The sequence below is a fragment of the Boleophthalmus pectinirostris genome, unplaced genomic scaffold, assembly GCF_026225935.1.
Source record: "Boleophthalmus pectinirostris isolate CB_2022bp ecotype Guang Dong unplaced genomic scaffold, ASM2622593v1 HiC_scaffold_6, whole genome shotgun sequence".
Taxonomy (NCBI): Eukaryota; Metazoa; Chordata; class Actinopteri; order Gobiiformes; family Gobiidae; genus Boleophthalmus; species Boleophthalmus pectinirostris.
The window spans coordinates 4,979,806-5,005,387 of NW_026571447.1; the positions used below are offsets into that span (position 1 = coordinate 4,979,806).

The window sequence follows — 25,582 nt, forward strand, 5'->3', positions numbered from 1 at the left end:
CTCACCCACAGTTTGAGAACCTCTTCTTTAAGAGAACTTCCTCTGGCACTTTACACAAAACTGTGAAATAAATGAAGGAAGTAGGTAAGATTTTTAAACCTGTTTTTTAAAGTTCCAAACTGGAGTTGCATTCTTTTCTGGTTTTGCAGTGATATTTACCAGCCTCTGCACGTTTATCAAACCAAACGCACATCGTGACAAACACAGATGCATTTGTGCACTTTTGTTAGACAAACTTCAGCCAAATGTGGCAGTAGGTCTGTTCTGTAGATCTGCTCTATGCTGTAGACCTGCTTTGTGCCAACACTGGAACACAAATTTAGACTGGTTTTTGCTTCACGTTTGGTCTTGCTCTTCTAATCAGCCGCACTGTGGGAGGGGCTTGTGTCCGCTGTACGCAGGAAGAGCGTGAAAAAGGCGAGGGGCGGCGTGCTGACGTGAGGCAGATGGACAGGTAGGATGTTTAGGAAGTTGAACCTGCCCTGTGATGCACGCTGGTACACGAGGGCACACGCTGTTGCAGACGAGCCGTGCATAGGGAGCGTGTGTGTTTGTGATGCGCCAGTCCGCCGTAGAGTCTCCGCGGGTTTCAAATGAGCGCACAGGCTGCACTGAGACGCCCCACACGCTCCTGCACCCGCTACAAGTTTATTACCAACAGCAGCGGCCGTAATGAAATATGATCACACTTGTTGAGTGTCAGACCTTGAGTGAGAGACAAGACCGAGTCCAAACGCGAGTCCGAGACGAGACACGGCGATCTACCCACACGACCTTGGCCATCGACTGGTAGATCGCGATCGACGTATTGAGCACCACTGATCTAGTGTATTCTGATTCACTGGAAGAGAAATGAAATTGAGCGGAGGCACTAGCCACCAACCTGGTTACGTTTTCACCTCCACTGGTAAACGGCCACTGTGACGTACGTACTTTGTTTATTTTCTTTATCGGTGGGTTTGTTGTGATGACGTTTGCGGCGACGTCAGCTCCCACAGTTTTCTAACTCAGAAGTCAGCGGATTTGTTTCTTTTATTAATTTGTTTTAGATGAATATTGTGATTTGAAAGGTACAAATTATAACAAAAAATAGGGTGTCATAGGTTGTATAATACCAGACACAAACACAATATGTCTTCTTTAAAACACACAGAATGTAGTATTTGTTGTTGTTTTCGTGTAATCACCACCAGCCCAGCGTACCGCGAGGGCCCTTATGTATTGTTTGAAAGAGTCCAGGTTCAGAAAGACAGTCAGTTTATGTTTTGAGATGCGCTCACCGTGTCCGGGCTGTACGGACATAAACACAGGCTTTTTCAGCTCGTTTCACTGTAGCCCTGTTAGAAGTGGCTATTCGCGCACTGTCAAGTCCAAACCTGCTTCTCTTTCAAACACCCACAGAGTCCGAGCTTCACACATCCTGGAGCTGTTGATGTGGCGTCTGCAGTGTTCCTGGCTCAGGATCTGAAGTTGGGCCCCAGGGTGCCACGCTGATGTCACTTTGTCTCTGTGGAAACGATAAAGTCTAAACATTAAATACAAGATAAAAATAAAACTTAACACAGCTTGTTAAAAGTCCTGCATTATGCAAAATTGACTCTTGTGTGCTTTAAACCATCTTATAATGTTGTTACCTCCTTATTATTAGACCTTATTATTATTCTATCTACATCTTCAAAGCTCAAAATGCTCTGTTCTACCTTGTGATGTCATGAAGTGGTAGTTTTCAAGTTATAGCTTCTTTTACCTTGAGGTCAGCAGTGATTGGCAATTCCAGGGCTAAAATGATCCAAATGATTCGACTGAAGGTGTGTGGAGTTTAAAAACACAGTGACTGATACTGCTAGTACTAGTAGTAGTAGCAGTAGTATTTTTTGTTTGGTCATTTTGCAGTACTCCAAAACAAAACAAAACAGAACAAAACATAGACTACAACCTCATGGATCATGACCAAAAGGGTTTAGGCTGAAGTAAAAAGTACTTATACTGCCTAACCCTATTAAATAATGACACAGTTGGACTGAAAAGACTCCATCAGCCTTTGTCCAGAGCCTGGACTTTGGAACAGCCACAGGGAGCTGTCTGAGGAGCTAAAGCTGTGGGAGAGCTTGTACGGGGTTAAAAGTTTTGAAATGTAACTTGATGCGAGACCTAAACGAGCTTTAAAAGTGATAAGGAAAATCTTCAAATTAATTCTAAAACACACAGGCAGCCAGATAAGGAAAGCTCAAACAGGGGTCATGTGTTGATGTTAAAACGCATGTGATCTGGATTCAGGTTGGATTTCACCGAGCTGCGAGACAACCATTCGGGTACAATCCACTTAGTAAGTTAGAATCCAGTGAAGCAGCTCAAAAAATGTGAAAAGACTGAGAGGTTTTTTTTGGGATAAAAACTGGAAAAATGCTACCAACTGTGCACCATTTTGTGTTTTCCGTTTGAGAGAACTCGCCTAAATCTGCAGGATTTGTGTGGCAAACATCTCTGGTTTCCTTCATCCCAGAGGAGCGTTCCCAGGTGTTCCCAGGACAGCCAAGAGACATAGTCCCTCTAGCGTGTCCTTGATCTTCCCTGGGGCCTCCTCCTGGAGGGACATGCCCAGAACACCTCCTGAGGGAGACGTCCAGGAGGCATCCACAACAGATGCCCGAACCACCTCAACTGCTCCTCTCGATGTGGAGGGAGCGCCCAGCCACCCTGCGGAGGAAACTCATTTCGAGCGCTTGTATCTGCAATCTCGTCCTTGCGGTCATTACCCAGAGCTCATGACCATAGGTGAGGGGAGGAACGAAGATTGACCAGTAAATCGAGAGCTTTGCCTTTCAACTCAGCTCCCTCTTCACCACAACGGTCCGACACAGCGACCGCATCACTGCAGACGCTGCACCGATCCACCTGCCAATCACATCTCTGTCCTCCCCTCACTCATGAACAAGACCCCAAGATACTTGAACTCCTCCACTTGAGGCAGGGACTCCTCAAGTGGAGGAGGATTTGGAGGAGCTGGTCCTCTTAGGTTACGTTCAGACTGCAGGGCTTAACGCTCAATTCAGATTTTTTTGTGAAATCCGATGTTTTTGCGAGGTCGTTCACATTTCCAATTAAATGTGACTTGTATGTGATCCCCCTGTGTGAACGGAAGTTGTCCAAACATGGACGCAGCATTGAGCACCTGGCAGAACATGAACAACTTACTTGTTTTAAAGAGGCGATAGAGAAGGAGAAGGACGAGGTTTTTGGTCTTGGTGTTTTGTGGGGCAGTGACAGCAACGTCGAAAGGAACGTGTGGATGTGGAGACGGAGCCAAGAGTGGTGAGTGGTGATGTGCTTCACTTCAGTGACACGGAGTTCATTAACAATTTTCACCTACTTCAGTGCAGAATAGTGACGTTTGTGTCTTGTTGATAACGTGTAGGTGGATGAATGTGCTTTGGTCATTCAGACTGAAGTCACATGTCAAAAGATCAGATATGTATGGGTTTTAGGAGCACATATCCAAGTGACCTGTGTCACATTTGAAAAAATCAGATCTGTGTCGTTCAGACTGTCCTTAAAAGATCAGATACAGGTCACATAGAAGCCAAAAAATCAGATTATGGTCACTTCAGGCTGCAGTCTGAACGCAGCCTTAGTCCTGGCCAGCAGCACAACATCATCTGCAAACAGCAGAGATGAGTTCCTGTGGTCCCCAAACCGGACCCTCCCTGACCCCTGACCGCACCTAGAAATTCATGTCATGAAGTTCATGTCAAACACGTGTAAATGAAACAAAACACAGCTCCAGGTCTGTTTGTAATGAGGAAACTACATTAGAACAGATCAGAACATTTCAGTGTGGGTTCTTTTGGCAGTTTCTCTCTTCTTTTAGCCTATACTACTGTTGTGTCCTTGGGCAAGACACCTCTCCCTGCTTGCTTCTGTCCCTGTAGGCTGGCGCACGGATGGCTGAGCGGTGAAAAAGTCTTATTTAAATATGAAGTCGCAGGCAAAGATCATCTCAGTTCTTCCTTGGTGAAAATCTCAAATCAAAAGCGTCATCACACACTCAGACTTCCACATGGAAAAACTCATCCGCTCCAAAAAACTCCAGTCAAATATTCACGTCTGTGTGTTTTAAGAAGACACCGGCGCCTCTCTCTCTCTCTCTCTCTCTCTCTCTCTCCCCGCCGCCGCGCCTGTCTGTCTGCTGCTCGCACGCCCTCCTCTCCTCTCATCCAAAACACGCCAAGCAGAAGAAGATCGGCGCTCGGTGAAATGACTGTGAAATACAAGACACGGGCACACGCGCATCACGCCTAATCGTGTGTGGGTGTGATGGGAGGGAGAGGAGAGGAGGAGAGAGGGAGGAGAGGAGATGAGAGGACGAGGGGAGAAAAGAGGGGAGAGGAGAGCAGAGACGAGGAGGAGAGAGGAACGGGGGAGGTGAAGGGAAGAGGAAAGGAAAGGGGTAGAGGAGGAGGGAGAAGAGAAGAGAGGAGAGAGGAAGGGGGGAAGTGTTAGAGGAGGAAAGGAGGGAAGGGGGAGACAAGGAGGGAGGAGAGAGTAGGGGGGAAGGGGGAGTGGTGATTAGAGGAGGAAAGGAGAGAAGGGGAGAGAGGATGAGGGAGGAGAAGAGAGAGGAAAGAGAGGAGAGGAGGAGAAAAAACAGAGGAGAGGAGAGAAGGAGAGGGATACTAGGGAAGGGAGAGAGGAGAAGAGGGGAGAGAGGATGAGTGGGGAAAACGGGAGAGGAGAGAGGAAGGGGTAGAGAAGGAGGGCGAAGGGAGGGGGAGAAAATGAGGGAGGAGAAGAGAGAGGAAAGAGAGGAGGAGAAAAAGTGGAGAGAGGAGAGGAGAGAAGGAGAGGGATACTAGTGAAGGGGGAGAGGAGAAGAGAGGAAGAGGGGAGAGATGATGAGTGGGGAAAAGAGGGGAGGAGAGAGGAGAAGAGAGAGGAGGAGGGGAGAGAGGATGGGGGGAGAGAAGAGCAGAAAGGAGAGCAGAAAGGAGAGGAGAAAGGTGGAGGGAAGAGGAAGGGTTAGAGAAGGAGAGAGAAGGGAGGAGGAGAGAATGAGGGAGGAAAAGAGAGGAGAGCAGAGAGGAATGGGGTGAGGGGATTAGAGGAGGAGAAGGGGAGAGTGGATGAGGGAGGAGAAGAGAGAGGAAAGAGAGGAGGGTAGAGAGGAGAGGAGGAGAAAAGGGGGAGAGAGGAGAGAAAAGAGGAGAGAAGGAGAGGGATGCTATGGAAGGGGGAGAGGAGAGGAGAAGAGAGGAGGAGAGGAGAGAGGATGAGTGGAGAAAAGAAGGGAGAGGAGAGAGAGAAGGGGAAGAGGAGAAGAGAGAGGAGGGGGAAATGGAGGAGAGAGGAGAGCAGAGAGGAAAGGAGAGAGGAAGGGAGAGAGGTGGAGGGAAGAGGAGGCAGAAGAGAGAAGGAGGGAAGAGGAGGTTGAGGGAGAGGAAAAGCAGAGAGAGAGGGAGAGAGGAGAAGGGGAGAGAGGAAGAAAAGGGAGAGAGAGGATGATAGAGAAGAAGAGGGGTAGAGAAGAGAGGAGAGAGGGAGGAGGAGGGGGACATGAGGAGGAGAGAAGAGGAGGGAGAAGAGAGGAGGAGAAAGAAGAGGAAGAGAGAGGGGAGGAAGAGGAGATAGGAAGAGAGGAAAGAAAGGGGAAAATGAGGAAAGGAGAGAAGAGGGAGAAGGGGGGAGAGGAAAGAGGAGGGAGGGGGAGGAGAAAGAAGAGGAAGAGAGAGGAGAGAAGGGGAAATGAGCAGGAGGGAGGGATGAAGAGAGGAGGAGAGGAGAAGGGGAGGAGCAAATAGAAGGGAGAGAGAGGAGGAGAGGATTTTTTAGAATGTCTTTGTTTTGCTGGAAAACAAATGTAGCTTTAAGAGCAGAGAACATCCCCTGAGGCTTGGCACGATGTGAGGAACTCTGAAGATAACCAAAATATAAAAATAGTCACAGTGTGATTTGAAAGAAGGACTATTTTACTTCTACGGGGCATCAACCGCGAACACACGACATGTTTAGATCACAACATTACCCCAACGTTTGCCCTTAAGGTGAGGTAATCCTTTATTATTACTCTACGTCAGGAGTCTCCAACCTTTTCCCTCCGGTGAGCTGCCTTTACTAAACGAAAACACCTGAGAGCTACTAGTTTTATCTGTAGGGCCCGACCGATATGGATTTTATTGCGGCCGATATGACACCGATAAAATGGGAGTTGGAGCTGCTGATAACCGATAGTGTGGCTCTAGTGGATTTTAAATTGGGTTTATTGTTATTCGGACTCTTTGCGTCATATTTACAGACAGTGGGTTGGACTAATGGTATTTTGCATCACATTCTAAACACTAGTGATGGGTATTCCAGTTTTTTTAGAGAACCGGCTCTTTTGGCTCCCAAGCGGCTCTTCAGGTTGTTTTGTTGCAAGTACGGTTAAAGCAGGTCTAAAGCAGGACTAAACCAGGTCTAAAGCAGGACTAAATCAGGACTAAACCAGGTCTAAAGCAGGACTAAGGCAGGACTAAACCAGGACTAAACCAGGTCTAAAGCAGGACTAAAGTAGGACTAAACCTGGTCTAAAGCAGGACTAAACCAGGTCTAAACCTGGTCTAAAGCAGGACTAAACCAGGTCTAAAGCAGGACTAAACCAGGTCTAAAGCAGGTCTAAAACAGGACTAAAGTAGGAATAAACCTGGTCTAAACCAGGACTAAACCAGGTCTAAACCAGGACTAAACCTGGTCTAAAGCAGGACTAAACCAGGTCTAAACCACGTCTAAAGCAGGACTAAAGCAGGACTAAACCAGGTCTAAAACAGGTCTAAAACAGGTCTAAACCAGGTCTAAAGCAGGACTAAACCAGGTCTAAACCAGGTCTAAAACAGGACTAAAGTAGGAATAAACCTGGTCTAAAGCAGGACTAAACCAGGTCTAAAGTAGGACTAAACCAGGTCTAAAGTAGGACTAAACCAGGTCTAAACCACGTCTAAAGCAGGACTAAAGCAGGACTAAACCAGGTCTAAAACAGGTCTAAAACAGGACTAAACCAGGTCTAAAGCAGAACTGAACCAGGACTAAAAAAGGACTAAACCAGGACTAAAACAGATCCAAACCATGTGTAAAACGGGACTAAACCAGAACTGAACTAGGACTGAGTGTCGGGACTCGGTCTCTATCTCTGTCCCTCTCTCGCGCCCAAGATTAGTCCTGGTTTATTCATTTTATGCTGAACTACAGCCAAATATGCATGTTTTTTTTTTATCCTACGCACACGAGTATTTCTGAAAGTTCCGTGTTCAGCCGCTGTCAAACTACGGCATGAGGCGTGAAGAGAAAAACAGTGAGAAAGAGAGAGGGGGTGAGACAAAGAGAAATCATTAGCTCTTGTTGTTCGCTTCAAAGAGCCGGCTCTAATATCGGTCAATCGATATATCATTCGAGCTCTATTTAGTGGTCACAAGAACTGGATTGTATTGAAGTGCCATGGTGAGCATTAAATAACCTTATTTAATTTACATTTAAACATACAAACATTTAGACGCCTATGAAACATAAACTAGTATCCATTTATTAGTGCACAAAGTGTACATTTGTGATGTGTAGGTGGGATGAATGTGACCTGTCCGTTCAGACTGACGTCACATATCATAAGATCAGATATGTATGGGTTTTAGGAGCACATATCCATGTGTCCTGGGTCACATTTGAAAAAGTTGGATCTGTGTCATTCAGACTGTCATTAAAAGATCAGATACAGGAGCACAGGGGCCAAAAAATCTGATTTGGGTCACTTCAGGCTGCAGTCTGAACGCAGCCTAAATGACATCAAGGCTTGGTTGGTTCTTTTTTTTTTTTTACTGAATGAAGGAAAGATTGAGGTCATATTGTTTGGATCTGGTTGCTCCCTCAGCGACTTGGGCTCCTTAAAAGATCATGTCTGTCCCCCAGTCACCAGCCTTGGCGTCACCCTACACCAGGGGTCTCCAGCCTTTTTTCTCTGGGGAGCTACTTTTACAAAATGAAACTTTCAGAGAGCTACACAAGAAACTAAGCCACGGCAAGCTTTAAATGACGTACAGTTAGATGCCTGTAAAACAGAAACTATTATCCATTTATTAGTGCACAAACTTAAGCAAAATGATACATGTACAATGGTAAAAGGCATTTAATTCATCAGATTTGACTTATTCAGCACAATACGTATAATTCAGAAATCCCTTGATGAGCTACTTGGAAGGGGGTGGAGAGCTACTTGTAGCTCCCGAGCCACAGGTTGGAGACCCCTGCCCTAGACAGTGATTTTTAATTTGATAAGTAGATAAACGATGTCCTATAATCGAGTTTTTATCAATTGCGGCTTTTGTTCAAAGTCAAACCTTTTTTTTATTAATCTTTTTGTGTTTTTGAACAGGTCACACACACTTTTACTTCGTCACGTCTGGACGACTGGAACACACTTTACAAGGGCGTCTCTCAAAATGCATTTTCCCGTCTGCAGTTAGTCCAGAACTCCACGGTCACAGACTTTTAACAGGAACCAAAAAATGAGAACATATCACACCAATCCTTGCGTCTTTGCACTGGCTTCCTATTCGATCTAGAATTCATTTTAAGATTTTATTATTTGTTTTTAAAGCTTTGAATAGACTGGAGCCACAGTACGTCTCGGTCCTCCTGCAAATTTGCATTCCCGTGAGCGCTCTGAGGTCCGAGGGCCAGCTCCGACTCTTTTAAGTCTCGTTTTAAGACCCACTTTTACTTTCCGGCTTTTAACACCATATGAGTTTTTTAGCCCACTGTGTCTTTTCTTTTCTTTTCTTTATTCATTTCAATATTATTATTCTTTTTTAGCTGTATGAATTTTGTCATGTTTATAAAATGTGCTCTATAAATAAAGTGGATTGGAATGGATTGGAAAAAATAACGTAATAAGGGCTCTTTAACATACATATACATGGAAAATCTGTGTATCTTTCATTCATTCATTTTTCAATATAAAACCAAAAATAAGAAAACAAAATAACAACTGTTTTCTTCATTATTTGTCTCCAAAACCAAAAAGAAAAAACATAACGATTTGTTTTTTCAGTTTTCGATTTTGTGTTTAAATGAAGAATGGAATAAATGGATAATGATTGTTTCCCATTTACGTGACTTCCGTGACTGTGATGCTGGACTTTTGCACTGCATACGGACTGAACCAGGACTGATCCAGGTCCAGGACCAGAGCCGGACCAGGGCGGACTCTGAGCTTTGACTTCGAGCCTCCGCAGGGTCCGAGCCTCAGCATCGAGTTCTGGCCCTGCCGTGGGCTCTGAGCCTCCGGTCTGGTCCTGGTCTGGTCCCTGTCTCAGTCCCAGTCTGGTCCGGGTCTGGTCCTGGTCTGGTCCTGGTCTGGTCCTGATCTGGTCTCGGTCTGGTCTCGGTCTGGTCCTGGTTTCAGTTCTGATCTCAGTCTCGGTCTGGTCCGGTCTGGTCCCAGTCTGGTCCCGGACTCAGTCCTGCTCTGGTCCCGGTCTGGTCCCCGTCTGGTCTCAGTCTCGGTCTGGTCTCGGTCTGGTCCCGGTCTGGTCTCAGTCTCGGTCTCAGTCCTGGTCTGGTCCTGGTCTGGTCCCAGTCTGGTCCCAGTCTGGTCCCCGTCTGGTCTCAGTCTCGGTCTGGTCTCGGTCTGGTCTCGGTCTGGTCCCGATCTGGTCTCAGTCTCGGCCTGGTCTCGGTCTGGTCCCGGTCTGGTCTTGGTCTGGTCCCTGTCTTAGTCTCTGTCTGGTTCTGGTCTGGTCCCTGTCTTAGTCGCAGTCTGGTTCTGGTCTGGTCTGACCTGGATCAGTCCTGGTTCAGTCCAGCATCACAGTCAGGGAAGTCACGTAAACGGGAAACGGATGTTATCCGTTTTTTTTTTTCCATTCTTCATTTAAACACAAAATCGAAAACTGGAAAAAAAGAATCATTATCCGTTTTTTCATTTTGGTTTTGGAGACAAATAATGAAGAAAATTGTTTTTTTCGTTTTCTTATTTTTGGTTTCATATTGAAAAACGAATGAACGAATGATCCACGGATCATGGAAACAAAACACTGTTACACAGTATAGGTTGTACTCAAGAGTGTGAGACAGCGCCCCCTGTGGACAAACGTCTCTCGTCTTTATCTTCAGTCATGTCCGGGGGGTATGTCTTTCAGTACTGCACATATATCCCACATATATAACTCCATCACATGTCCGGGAGTGGCTCAGATGTGGGTCAGGACACTGCTGCAGGTCAGACGGTCGTGTGTGGTCTCTCTCACCTCTGACACAAGCCCCGCCCCCTCTCCTCGGGCTGTCTCCTTATACGGGCGAGGATGTGAGGTCGCCGTAAAGGTCAGGGCGTTAGGATTCATACCGGACACAAACTGTATATATTTATGGGCCGAACAGAGAACCTGCCCGGATACAAGCGTCCCCTTCCCCTTTAAAGATGAACTGAGTGTGCTTGTTTTTCCTGCATAGTTATAATCTTCGACACCTGTGGATCATTCTGGTATAATCTGGACATTTTAATCACAATTTTCATCTAAAACAACTTAATAAAGGAAGTAAACAAATAAACATGTCCACTATATGCTCCATTAGATAACTGTGGTGCCCAGTAGGAGCTGACATGGCCGTAAACATCATCACAGTAACGATTAGTAGATTTTAAAAAAATATTTGGACCAAACTGACGAAGTGAAGCTGCCAAATCCTACATACCATAATTTCCAGATTATAAACCGTTACTTTTTTCTCACACTTTGAACCCTGCAGTTTATACAGTGATGCGGGTAATATATGGACGGATTATTTCTTTGGCACATTGTCCATTCATATAAACAGTGTATAGTTTGGCAACACAGCGGATGTGTGGAGCCCGAGTGCAAAAAGCGCCGCTGTTTGTGTGGTTAACATGAAGTTGCAGCACAAGTGAGCGCTGTTGTCAGGAATAAATTATTGTATTTTCCACACTATTAGGCGCTCTGGAGTATAGACACACTGTCATTAAATGATCTATTTTGGAACTTTTTTCACAAATAAACCGCACTGGACTTTAAACGAAACACAACAGTTGGATGGGTCAGTGGGACTTTGTTTGTCGCGTTCATGGTTACACCCTTATCATCAGAAGGCCCACTAGTCAGAAAGCCCACTAGTCAGAAAGCCCACTAGTCAGAAGGCCCACTAGTCAGAAAGCCCTGTAGTGAGAAGGTCCACTAGTCAGAAAATCATTCCCTCTTCTATTGGTTTGTCAGCAACATTTCTCTTGAACAATTGAATGTATATTTGATGAAAGCAACAGGGAATAATCCCTGGATATCAGGGAAGAATTAGTAAACTTTTGGATGTTTACCAATTAAAAATGGCTGCAACATCAACATTTTTAGAGATATTGACAGGAAAATGCATAATCATGCATCAGCATTAGCTAAGGCCAGAATTACTTAATTTGTTGGTTTACAAACCCACCAATGCTATATTAAAAGAAAAAGATTTTAAATAAAATTGAAATGAAGGTTGTAGAGCTCGAATTACTGAACATTTTGCAAGTTGTTGCCTGAAAATCAGACAATTATTAACCCTGTTCCACTTAAGACGCCATTTCCACCCAAATCATTATTTCCTCAAACAGTTTTGCTGTATTTTAAGGGTTTAATATATTTATTACTTTTAATATTTACTTTTTAAAATATTTAAAACTTGAAATACATTTTCATTTGTAACAATTTTTAACATGACCTGAACATGGATTTTCTGACTAGAGGCTCTTCTGATGATAAATCTGACCCCGTGTTCACGGTGACTCTGGGCTTTGTTCAGTTGTGGCGTGTAGGGAGGGTGCTGTCTGGGACCGCTGGATCGTCGGCGTGTTCGCAGTGACTCAGTTGTTCAGTTGTGTCTAGAAGTGGCACATTGGACTTGCTTTTTCGGTTCGTTCCTCCGTTCCGTTCCTCGTCGGTGTGGAGTGATGAGTGTGTCTGTGGTCGCTGTCTGCTCCATGTGTGTTTGCGTGCGCTGCGGCTTTGTAGTTTACTGAAGTCGTGCTGGGACACCCGAGTGGATTTGTATATATATAGCGCTCTGGATTGTGTGGCGCGCAGTCGTTTTTTGATGCGGTTAGAGGCTTAAGAGCGCATCTAATAGCCCAGAAAATATGGTCGTTTATCATCATGTGATAAAATAAGTTATGATGCTAAATGAACATTAGTCACTGGGATATGTCTTAATGGCCCGTATGAGTGAAATGCAGGTGAGTGCGTAATTGACGAGAAGAAATCATAGGGTTCCTACGGTCATGGAAATCCTGGAAAAGTCATGGAAATTTGTAAATTCAATGAAGGTTTTGGAAAAGTCAAGGAATTATAGTATCTCTTTCACACAACTACAAGGTTCTCATTAGGCTATTATGATTATTTCCGAACGTCTGCGCCTTTTGTTTTAAAAAGATGACAGGATTTTGAATGTTCAAAAACTATAATCCCAAACCATAAGGTGAGTGGAAAGAGTTCACATCATATTTAGCCCTAAAAGTTTGATCAGTTCTACACATGTAGGTGCTGTAAAGTCATGAAAAATGATGGAAACGGTTTGAAATTTTATCAGTGAAAAAGAGTGGGAACCCTGCATACCTGATTGATACAACTACCCTCGCTCCCGGGAAAGTCTGAAATCTGCTGAATTCCTAAGAGACACTGGCATGATACAGACAGGACAGTGGCTCTTTCTGCAGGAGACATGCGCAGTAGAGACGTGGGTGATGCACCGAGAAAGATGCCAGTTTGTTTGTGTTTTCAACAGTTATTTTGCGCTTCATGCTCACACACTCCTGCACATGACGCAGCTTTTAAGTTAAAGGAACTCGAGTTGCTGCACGTGAGCTCGGCATCAATGTGTCGATGGTGAGACTTTGGCGACGGCACCGTGACGAACTGACTGAATACAAAAAGATGACAAAAGCTTTCAGAAGCGATAAAAGCAAACGGCCCGAAATTGTTCTTGAAGACGTGGACACCTGCGGCTTATAGACACATGCGGCCTAAGTTTAGTTTAATTTAGTTGATACCGTGTATATTCAGGTGAGCTCAAGAGTCTGGAAATTACAGTATATCACCGATTAAGAAAATAGGATTAGAGAAGGAAATAAGTATGGCACAGTAGGCGTGTACCTGGAGGTGAAAACAAGAGATAAGTGATTAAAGATTGCTCAAACATGCACTAATCACTCCAGATACAACTTCAGAGGGTCAATGAGAAGGGGAAACAATATATATCGCGGTTAAAACCTCTGAAAAGTCCATTTTGCAGAATACCAGTGGGTCTATATTTATCCTGTGCAGAAGAGGTGGGCAAAAAGAGCTTCATTTCTTTTTATTTTGCCATACTTCATTCCTGTAGCAGCTCCAGCGCCTAAATGACACACTGGAAACAGAGGTGAAGTTTATATAATTTAGTATAAAAGTATATTTTTCAGACGCAGATATGATTTTGCTGCTACACTCCCAAAGCGTAACTGACAGTAAATAAGTTTAAGCTAGAAAATGTGAAATACTTATAATCTCAAGGCAACCAAAAGCCACTTTAAAGGTCCTATATTACACATAACTGACTCTTGTGAGTTTTTGGCCATGTTAGAATGTTGTTACCTCCTCAAAAACAGACCTGGAGTTGTGTTTTGTTTCATTCACACATGTTTGAGTAATTCTTTATTATTAGTCTACATCTCGAAAGCTCAAAATATTCTGTTCCACGTTGTGATGTCATGAAGCAGCAGTTTTAAAGTTATGGTGGCAGTGAAAATGGGTATGGGTCTGCAGTATTATGTCTCGAAAATAAGTGATTAAAGGGCCCATTTGACTACGGATGGGCATGATTAGTTGATTAATCAATAATTGATCATTAAGAATTTCATCGATTCATTTTAATCGACAAAACAAATGTAGGTTGCTGTGTGTAGCGTGACCAAACAGGGGTCCGTACATGTGTCTCTCTGCACTCAGAAGGAGCGAGACACAGACAGTCAGTCAGTCTGCAACGTACCGAAGCACAAATGTGTATTTAATGATGACTTGTACAAGAAATTCCAAGCTTTTAGTTCCGGTCGAGACAAGTGTGAGGCCATGTGCACAGTGTATAAAGCAGCACATATGTTTCGGTGTCCAGTGGGAAAAAGATTTGCCAGGTGAGAGTCGCGCAATGTCGATGACGAGGCCCCACCTCGAACCCCCCGTACGGTGTCCTGGTTTGGACAAACACAAATCTGGTCACACTAACCTGTATTCACTGAGTCATGTCTTTTAATCCACAGAAGTTGAACCGCATCAGTGACACAAGAGCTGTAGTTTTATCTTCGCTTAGTTTATGCTAAGTTTAGTTTCTGTAAGACTTGAGCAAAATCTGCATTAAACACATTATAATGTAAAATGAACTGATGTGGCTCTAGAGTGGTTACGGTTTATATGTCGTAAAGTTGAATTTATTTATGCAGATTAGTAGTGCAGATAGTAATAATAATGATGATCATTTTAATATAAAAATGTTAATGATTAATCGATAATCGATCGTTAATTCTTCCGACGATTGATTAAGAAAACTTAATCGAATGCCCATCCCTACATTTGACACTATTTTATATGATCTATAGTGTTTTTTCTTCATCACAAACAGACCTGGAGTTGTTTTGTTTCATTTACACATTTAACACACAAAACCTGCATATTTACTTGCACGTATATGCATATTTATTTCTCATTTTCTGCTCTGTTCTACCTTTTGATGTCATGTGGTAATACAGGATGTAGTTTTCAAGTTGTTGTTTTTTTTTTACCTTTTGTTCAGTAAAGATTGGCAATTCCAAGGCTCTAATTATCCAAATTCCACACACCTACACTAGAATCATTTGGATGATTTCAGCCCTGGACTTGCCAATCTCTACTAAACTAAAGATAAAAGAAGCTGTTAACTTGAAAACCACCACTTCATGACATCACAAGGTGAAACAGCATTTTGAACTTTAGAGATGTAGACAGACTAATAATAATGTGTTACTCATGTGAATGAAACAAAACACAACAGGTCTATTTGTGATGAGGTAACAACATTCTAACATGACTTAAAGCTCACAACAGTCAATCTACGTTCAGACTGCAGGGCTTAACGCATTTTTTTTTGGTGGAATCCAATGTTTTTGCGAGGTCGTTCATATTTCCAATTAAATGCCATTTGTATGTGATCCCCTGTGTGAACAGTAAACGGCCCAAAAGTGTCCCACATGTGCACTGGAGACGCGACGATGTCAACCACAGCGAGCGTCTCTGTGTTTACAGAAGTTGTCCAAACATGAACACGAGCATTGAGCACCTGGAGATTTTAAAGTTCCTCTCGTACCGGAGCCAGAACATGAACAACTTACTTGTTTTAAGGAGGAGATTGAGAAGGAGAAGGACGAGGTTTTTGGCCGTGGTGTTTTGTGGGACAGCGGCAGCAACGTCTGTTGAAAGGAACGTGTGGATGTGGAGACGAAGCCAAGAGTGGTGAGTGGTGATGTGCTTCACTTCAGTGATACGGAGTTCATTAACAATTTTTGCCTACTTCAGCGCAGAATAGTGACGTTTGTGTCTTGTTGATAACGTGTAGGTCAGATGAATGCACTTTGGCCGTTCAGACTGAAGTCACATGTCAAAAGATCAGATATGTATCGGTTTTAGGAGCACATATTGGGTCACATTTGAAAAAATCAGATCTGTGTAGTTCAGTCATCATTCTGTCATTAAAAGATCGGATACAGGTCACATAGGGGCCAAAAAATCGGATTTGGATCACTTCAGGCTGCAGTCTGAACGTAGCCAAAAAGAGTGTGTTTACATACAGATCAGAATCCTGTTTATGATTGTTGTTTTTTTTAATATCCCGGTTTCATCATGGTGCATGTATACACAGTCTCCCAGTTTCAATATCCCAAATAAGCAGTATCCCATTTATGAGAAATCGGGATATTGTAGGTGGGACATTCCAATAGTAACCAGGATACTGTGGCATGTATACACAGTACCCTTGAATACGGCAACATAAAGCTGAATGTGCATGCGTCCAAAAGATAAACAAACATGTCTGCAGCAAGTTCGAAGAGAAGCTCGGACTCCATCTGAACATGGACAAAAATACCTCCTTCCTTGTCCATATCGCTGACCATTGAGAGCTACGTCATAAGTTCAACTATGAGGACCAAGGAGGAAGAAGGAGCTGGATCCAGATCCTCCTAACCAGCAGCGGGAACTACAATCAAAACTACAACTCCCAGACTACAACAAGCGCATCACCGGGATATGACTACTAACCAGGATACTGATGTGCATTTTGTGTAATAAAAGACCCTTAAACATTGCTCAAAGATGTACGAATCACTCCAAATACAACTTCGAGAGGGTAAACAACTCTTAACAAGTTCCCTGTAAACTTCAGGACTGAAATAAGAAGATTTATGTGATCTCCTTTTTGAACCAATCCTCTGAGCGGTGGCAGTCTCAGCTTACTCTCACCAGCCTAATATTCTCTGGAAGCCGCTGGGACATTTTTAAGAAATTTAGAAAACATATTAAAAACTTCTCTTCAAAAACTGCATCAAAACAGCTTAGAGTGTAGCTCGATTTCACTGGAGGGATGTTAAGTGTAGTTCACAAAAGTTCTTCACTCATTTAGTATTTAGTATTACAGGCACTGAATTTTATCGTCTTAAAAGTGCACTATGTAACTTTTTGGTTGGGGGTCCATCACCTGCTTCTTTCTATGGATATGTCATTGCGTTGCCTGGAATGTTCCACAGTATAACATTTAACAGCTCTTCTGTGTATTAAATCACAAGCAGTGTTATAGCTCCAAAAAAAAAAACAAAAAAAACTAGAAAAACAAATATTCTGACTGTGAGCAGGGTTGTGTCTCCACAGATCTGACCTGTAACGTGGTTTGGTTTGGTCTCCATGAAGATAGAAAGGTTTAATCCCATACTGTGAAACATTCCAGACAAAGCAATAACATCTCCATGGTAAAAAGCATTTGACAGACACAATGCACCTTTAAAAACGCTAAAAAACAGAAGTAGTTAAATTTAAACAGTTTGCAGTGCTTCAAAGTTATTTCTTACTTACGTTACACATTCAGAATATCCTAATTATTCACCAAGATGAGTTCAATGAGTTCTTTTCACAACTCTAATAAATTGGGGAAAATGACAAAAGTGTGATTTCTGATTACACATAACCGTATTTTTCAGACTATAAGGCACACTTAAAATCCTTAACTTAAAAAAAAAAAAAATCGACAGTGCGCCTTATAAACCGGTGCACCTTATGTATTAATTCTGGTTGTGTTTACTGACCTCAAACCAATTTTTGTGGTTACACGGCGCTCAAAAATCTGTCAAAATGTTTTAATATGACTTTGGTAAATTACAAAGCCGCACCACTTGATGGATTGTTGGAGCATTACGACTACCGTAGCCAGGAGCCTCATGAAGTATAATCTGTGAAAAGTTTCACATGAATCATCTCCAACGCGATAGAAGCACAGAACAGACTCACCATCAGTAGCACATCCTCTGTCACAGAAAGAACACTCATATTCCACTGAGTCGTGTCCTTTAGTCCGACAGAAGCTGAACTGCATCAGCGCACAAGGAGCGAGCAGTTTTTTCAGTGCTAATAGTTTATGCAAATGAGCCATGTGGTTTTAAGTTTTGTTTCTGTAAAACTTTAACAAATGCCTCAAAGCTGCATTAAACACATTATTACTCAGTGTATATTTGAGTCGTCCTTGGAGGAAATAAAAACTTAAATGATCCACCCATATTTACATTCATAATCCAAATTCACCAAGACAGGGAGGCAACACCGGGCGAGTTACTCCACGATCTACCAATGGATCATGGACGCCTGGGATAAGGGATCAGTCTCAAGTGTCGTCCGTTTGTTTCGCTTAATGCGCCTTACAATCTGGTGCACCTTATGTATGAAAATAGATGAGAAAATTCAACATTATTGATACTGCACCTTATAATCCAGTGCGCCTTAATAATAATAATCCAAAAAACTACGGTATTCAGATCACCATGTTACCTTTTATTGTTTTGAAAATGCTATATTCGCGGAAAATGTGTCAACTGTTTTACGAGTTTCATTTTATTTTTTGATGCTCTGAGCCTCCCCTCCCTTTGCTCTCTGCACTAAGTCACTCCCCCTTCAGAGCACTATCGCAACACAATCCTGCTAATGAAACTACTGCACATCTCATCAGGTTTTCAAGTTGTTGTGTACAGTTTTGTATCACGTTTTTGTATGTTTACGGAGAATTATCGTGTGAGTGGGTGACGCAGGCTTGTGGGCGAAGCTTTGGACAGAATTTTACAGCTAACTTTAAGGAGGGTTTGAATAGGGCGTGGGAGAGATCACTAAATGACTCAAACATGCACAGATGGCATCTAAAACCTCTTCAGGCATGTTTTTGATGAGGGAACGTTATAAAAAAAAACCCCATCAATTTCACATCATACTTTAATGACACGAGTGCGAATGAACCAAAATACAACTCCAGGCATGTTCTGATGACAGGACACCATGGTTAAGAGTTCGAAAAACTGTCTACTTTGCATAATATGTCCCCTTTAAACTCCTGAACCCGTCCATCCTTCTTCTATTTTAGTTCAGTTTGTTCTCATCCACAAAAGCGCTTGCGTTTTTGGCTTGCACGTCTCCAACCGGTGCCAAGAAAACCGGACATTGCCGTAAATACAGCAGTCATTTCCCTGATGCGGGGCCAGCTCTTGTTTTGTCATTGTAAAAGCCTGTCCCCATCCGTCACCGTGCGCACCGCTGCCTCTAAAGGACGGGAGGGGACTGGGAGGTGATTAGCGCAGGATCTCATTTGCACATAAAGGCTGTGGGCTTAAGTGACCTCTTTAATTACACTAGTCCCAAATTGATGTTTTGTACTTGTAACTATAGTCTTGTTTGCATCGTAAAGGGCTCATATATGAGGCTGTTTTCTGATCTACTGTCAGTTTTAATGCTGTTTCCGCATCACAAACAGACCTGGAGTTGTGTTTTGTTTCATTCACACATGCTTAACACACAAACGCTGCAGATTTAGGCTGAGTTCTTTTCTCAAACAGGCAACACTCTGTTCCCCCTTGTGATGTCATGTGGTAATAGGCTCTTTTACGTTTACCGGAAGACGTTTGGGAACATGCAGGTGATGACTTCTGGTGTAGTTACGGATACTAGGCATGTGATAAAACCATGGATCCAGCAGCAGCGTCTTCACAACCCGCCAAAGCTTTTCCATGAGAGATCAGGAGTCTAATCGTGTCTTCATGTCACTTACAGGCGACCGGTTGGAACTGTTGATCTGCTGAACATAACGGAACGATGCTACAGTGACTGACAAATTATAATACACAAATGAGTAGGCAATTTATAAAAGGAAAAAAGAAAGAATACAATGACATCTAGATGAAGAAAACTGGGCCATTTTCTCAGTTTTCCCAGATTTTGCATGAGTAAGTGCTGAGGAGAACAACCTCTTCCTCGCGTGTTCGTTAGTTTCTGCTTAGACAAAATTACACTTGAAACAGAAATAAAGTCCAGATAATTTACTTATTCCAATATTAGAAAAGTCATACTTGTACAAGGAGTCTGTGCTGACATTTCCATGCAGAGACTGAATATTTACACCTTTACAATGATTTTTCTATGCAAACTATAGTGGGAGGCGACCATGGTTTAGACTTAGTGCCTCTTTGTTGGTGCACAGGTCAGCCAGGCTTCTTGGCACGTTGCACAGTCCAATCAGACTCCATCCAGGGTGTTATCTAGCTACCAAGTCATGACATCATCCATATCAGTAGTTCTTGTCCTATTTAGTTAATTGATTAGACGAATACCTTGTACATGAACTGAAACTATCTCTGCATCCCTCAGCTGTAATCTAGTCCCTGTTTTCTGGGTCATTGTATAGTGAGTTCTAATAGTACAATAATAAAATATCACAGTACATCAATAACTGTATAAGCAGCACATCAGTTACATCATTGCAGTAGTTATACACATAAGTGTGAGTGGAGCCTATACAGGACACGCTCCGCTGTTTTTTGTTTTGTTTTTTTTTTACTCCATACACCTTCACTAGAATCATTTGGATAATTTCAGCTCTGGAATTGTCAATCTCTACTGAACTAAAGGTAAAAGGAGCTGTTAACTTTAAAACTATCTTTTCATGACATCAGAAGGTGGAACAGAGCATTTTGAGCTTTGTGGATGTAGAGAGACTAAAACAGGATTACTCAAACCTGTTAAAACAAAATAAAACAAAATACAACTCCAGATATGTTTTTGCATACCTGCAATATAAAATGGTTTAAAGTTCAAAATGTTGTGTAATATAGAGCCTTTAAATGAACAATATACAAGATCTGTATTATAAATTCCATAAATATGACCTGTCTGTGTCCCCAGATACGAGGTTGACGTCAAATCATATCAAATGGAGCTTTTACAGGTCACAGTTGTCATGCTGATTTATTCTTAAAGAGGAACTAAACAGTAAATCCACTTTTTTTTCGCTACTAAATATGGCGTTTGAATTGCACAAGTTACTGTTTCTAGTCATTTTTGTCAACTTTAGTGCAATCAAGGTACATTTGAAGCTTTAATGTTTGAAGTTTGAAGAGAGTGTGCTTCTTCCAGTGGCCACTTTACTTTCAAGTACTATGTGACATCACACAGGACTGCGCTGATTACAGCCAGGTGCCAGTCAGCAGGCTTGTTTCTATTTATTAAGTTGTTTTAGATGAATATTCTGATTTAAAATGTCCAAATTACAACATAATGATCCATGGGTGTCATAGATTAGAACTAGACAAGCACAATATGTCTTCTTTACTGTGTAAGTTTTCTTGTGGAGGATCTGCCATCTGCTTGTCTCACGGTGATGTCACTGCTTTGCCTGAAATGTTCCACATTCAGGAACATTAAACATGGCATTAAACAAAAACTTTTTTTTTTTTTTTTTTTTAATTCATTTACAGGTGGTTTTATTTGTCAAAACTACCCCTAAAACATGCACTCTTACTGTAAGGGGGTCTCCTTCTCCACAGATCTGACCTGTAACTTGGCCTGGTGATGTAGCCTGCTCATCTCTATGGAGACAGTTGAATTAAATGCCATACTGTAGGACAGGGGATCTCCAACCTGTAGCTTGTCATGCTGATTTATTCTTAAAGAGGAACTACACACTTTTTTCACTACTAAATATGGCGTTTGAATTGCACAAGTTACTGTTTCTAGTCATTTTTGTCAACTTTAGTGCAATCAAGGTACATTTAAAGCTTTAAATTTCTACTTTACTGTAAGGGTGTCTCCTTCTCTGCAGATCTGACCTGTAACATGTCCTGCTCATCTCTATGGAGACAGTAGCTACTAGTAGCTCTCCGCCCTCTTCCAACTATCTCGCCAAGGGATTTCAGAACTACACTTATTGTGCAGAACAAGTCAAATTTGATGAATTAAATGCATATTATTATTAATTTAAATCTATCATTCATAAATAAATAATGTTTTATGTTTTTTCTAACTGTACCCCATTTAAATCTTGCCATAGCTCTTATGTATACTTTATTTCCAAACAATTTCCTTGCAAATTTTCATTTTGTAACGTAGCTCACTCGAGGAAAAATGTTGGCAACGCCTGCTATAGGACATTCCAAGAAAAAAAGACAATTCAATCTATACAGAGTCAAGCAGGTGGCAGATCTTCTACCAACAAAGTTACACAGTGCACTTTTAAGGACAGGTCTAAGCACTAGCTCTGTCTTGTGGTGCCTGGATGTAAAATAAAAGTACAACAAAACTCCTTTTTCTTACAATAGAAACATTTATAGGAAAGTGTGTGTTTTCCAGGCAACAGCATTAGCTCCAGACTCTTACAGAAACAGTGGGAGTAGCAGAGTGCCTGTTGACAGTAAATCCATAAAGTCAGATGCCCTGTCGGTCGCACTAATGCTGTGTCCTCAGGCTCGGCATTACTGCACCCGACAAGTAACCGGGCTCACGGGAATTCTGCAAAAACTCAAAGTGCAACTGAACAAAGAACAAGAAAAAACATAATAGTGATAATCCTGTATAATCTGCTTGTCCCTGTGGAGATGATGAGGCTCTGCCCGGAATGTTCCACTGTGTTAAACTTTCTATCTCGGTGGACAAGCAGATGATGGGATAGTTACAGGTCAGGTCTGCGGTGAGAGGAACCTGCTTGCATAAGATAATAAAATCTGCCCTGTATCAATGCAGTAATATGAAGTGTAAATATGTAAAAGGGTTTGGATGTGTTGACGGAGACTGAAAGGGACTAGTTTTATTTATTGATTGACTGGATGAATTATTGCGTCAATATACATTGTAGTTTATTTTATTGGCATGTTTGCCATTTATGACATCAACCTGTCCCGGGACTTATAGGTGTGTTTCAGCTGACGTCATTGTTATTAAAAGCCCGTGTTGCATGCTGGGAAATATTTTGGTTGGAGGCAAGAAACACGATAGCGTCAAACACAGTGTGTAACCTCGCGTATTTATCCTCGATGATGGTAAATTCCTGCTGCATTATCGGATGCACAAATAGAAGCACGGAAGAAGGAAAATGTCTTTTTCGTATTCTGAGTGAAAAGAACCACTAACGGTGAATTAAATGACTTTCAAACATCCTCAGAGCAAACGTAGAAGATCCTAACAAACCGTGGACTCCAACAAGTTCAACAACACATCGAGACTCTTGGAGGTTTTCATCTTTTCTGCTGTGAATGGCCCAGGAGTTTCCACCAAGTCATTGTGGATTTCGCCAAAGTGAATATTTGTCCAGGTAGTTGGCGATTCTGACCAGAAATTTGGTTTGTTCCACCTTTTGTCGGGGTTGAAAAGGGTGATTTGGCGTCCATCGATGCTTATGACCAATTTCTGGTCAAATGGTCTTGGGTCCTCTGCCTGTTAGAGTGGATAAATAACCGGGATCAATACCCTTTACGTGCTTTCTCGCTCCGTCCATCATGTTGAATTAGTGTTTATTGCCGCCGACCAAAATAATTCCCAGCATGCAACACGCACTTTTGTCAACAATGAAACTTGCCTATAGCAATCTTGCTATAACCTAGTACAAGCATATGACTTATGTAGTTCAATATTTTTATGTGCATTATGTGTTTCTGATAAATAAACAAATAAGCTAAACTAAACTGAGAAAATTATTTTAGTGTATCTTTGAACGATGGATGTGTTATTAAAGGTCATATATTACACAAAATGAACTTGTGATGTCATGAGTTTTCTAGTTAGCAGCTCCTTTTACCTTTAGTTCAGTAGAGATTTGCATTTCCAGGGTTGGAATTATCCAAATGATTCTAGTGAAGGTTGTGTGGACTTTAAAACACAGTGGAGCACTTCCTGTATTACAGTATGACATCACAAGGAGGGTTTTTAGATTGAGAGAAGTCAGCCTACGCAGCCTTTATTAGAATCATCTGGATTATTTCATGCTTAGAATTACCAATCGCTACTGAAATCCTGGAAATCCTGGAAAAGTCCTGGAAATATGAAAATGTCATTTTCCAGGCTTGGAAAAGTCATGAATTTTGTAAATTCAATGAAAGTTTTGAAAAACTCATGGAATTTTAGTATCTCTTTCACCAACTATAGCGTTCTATTAAGTTCTCATGAGACTATTCGGATTATTTCTGAACATCTGCGTCTTTAGTTTAAAAGAGACGACAATAAATACACTGACAGGATTTTGAATGTTAAAAAACTATAATCCCAAACTATAAGGTGAGTGGAACAGGTTAACATTTCATATTTAGCCCTAAAAGTCTGATCAGTTCTACACATGTAGGTGCTGTAAAGTCATGGAAAATTCACTTTAGGTTATAAAAAAGTCATGGAAAAATTTAGAAATTTTGTCAGTAAATAAGAGCAGGAACCCCATAAAAGGAGCAGTTAACTTCAAAAATACCGCTTCATGATATCACAAGGTGGAACAGAATTTTGAGCTTTGGGGATGTAGATGGACTAATAATAAAGGAAAACACAACTCTGTCACCTACTTATTATTACTTACTTACTTATTTTTATTATTCCACATATCCTACTTATTCTATTACCGGCTTATATTTCAGATCTGTGCAGCTCCAGGGCCACATACAGCCCTTTGGTTCTTTGAAATAATCTGGAATTACAAAATAAATATGTTATGTCATGGAAAAAGAATTGCTCACCCCTGTTATATCTTCTATGTCATTGCTCTGCCTGGAATGTTCCACAATATGATAAACAGCTCTAATATAAACTTATTCAATTACAGTGGTTTTATTGCTCAAAAAAACAACATTCTAACTGTGAGCGGGGTCGCCTCTCCACAGATCTGACCCTGGTCTGGTTTGGTCTCTGTAAAGACAGAAAGGTTTAACTTCATACTGTGAAACATTCCAGACAAACAATAACATCTCTGTGGAGAAAAGCATTTAATGGACCCTCCATCAGAAAAGTTACACAATGCACCTTTAACTCAGTGTGTGTTCTTGTGTGTTCCAGGGTACATCGAGGAGGCGTGCATCATCCCGTGCCCCTCGGACTGTAAACTGAGCGAGTGGTCAAACTGGTCTCGCTGCAGTAAGTCGTGCGGCAGCGGGGTCAAAGTTCGCTCCAAGTGGCTCCGAGAAAAACCTTACAATGGAGGAAGACCCTGCCCCAAACTGGACCACATCAACCAGGTACGGGACCACTCAGACGCCTCTCTGCATGGAGATGTTCCCTGGAATGTTCCACAGTATGACATTATAGTATTCATCTCTACGGACACAGAGGGTAACGCCACAGAGCCAAGTTTCTAACTCAATAAAACCTATGTTATTGAGTAAATGCAAGATGGATACGTTTAATGACATACTGGGACATTCCAGACAAAGCAACAACATCTCCATGGAGACAAGCTGCTAGCAAGAAAAGTTGCACAGTGCAGCTTTAAAAGGTCCATATTACCCTATTTTCTGATCTATTTTATGTTGTTTCCTCATCACAAACAGACCTGGAGTTGTGTTTTGTTTTGTTTGGGTGTTTAACACACACAATATTCAGATGGAATTCTTCTCCCAAACTTAAAACACTCTGTTCCGCCTTGTGCTCCACTGTGTTTTTAAACTCTGTGCAACTTCACTAAAATCATTTGGATGATATCAGCCATCAGGGTCAGACTGGGACCAAAAACAGCCCTGCTGGACTTTTTCCCAACAAATTGAGGACTGGAAGGGCCCAGATGTGGTCTGAAGTGGACCAGCCCATCTGGCATTTTCCCGGTAGTACAGATCACTAGTCTGAGCCTTTCAGCCAACTAAAGAAATGTGGATAAAGGGAGTGTGACATCACCCATAACATGCAGCTTCAGCCAAATGAAGCTCACAGAGGCTGGTCTATGTAGAGGCTAATTTGGAGCTGAGTTCCATCATAAGAAGAGACAAAACAGAGAAATAAAAGCACCAGGAGAGGGTTAGTAAGGACAT

General features: G+C 42.1%; 1 protein-coding gene across 1 annotated transcript in view; it reads left to right on the forward strand.

The window, feature by feature from the left end:
* The window catches only part of LOC110156660 (thrombospondin type-1 domain-containing protein 7A-like), a 594,009-nt gene that overhangs the window by 441,541 nt on the left and 126,886 nt on the right, over positions 1-25,582 (forward strand). Inside the window, exon 19 of the mRNA XM_055163373.1 lies at positions 24,618-24,796. Within this exon, the coding sequence (XP_055019348.1) occupies positions 24,618-24,796 (179 nt within the window). The remainder of the gene's footprint in view (positions 1-24,617; positions 24,797-25,582) is intronic.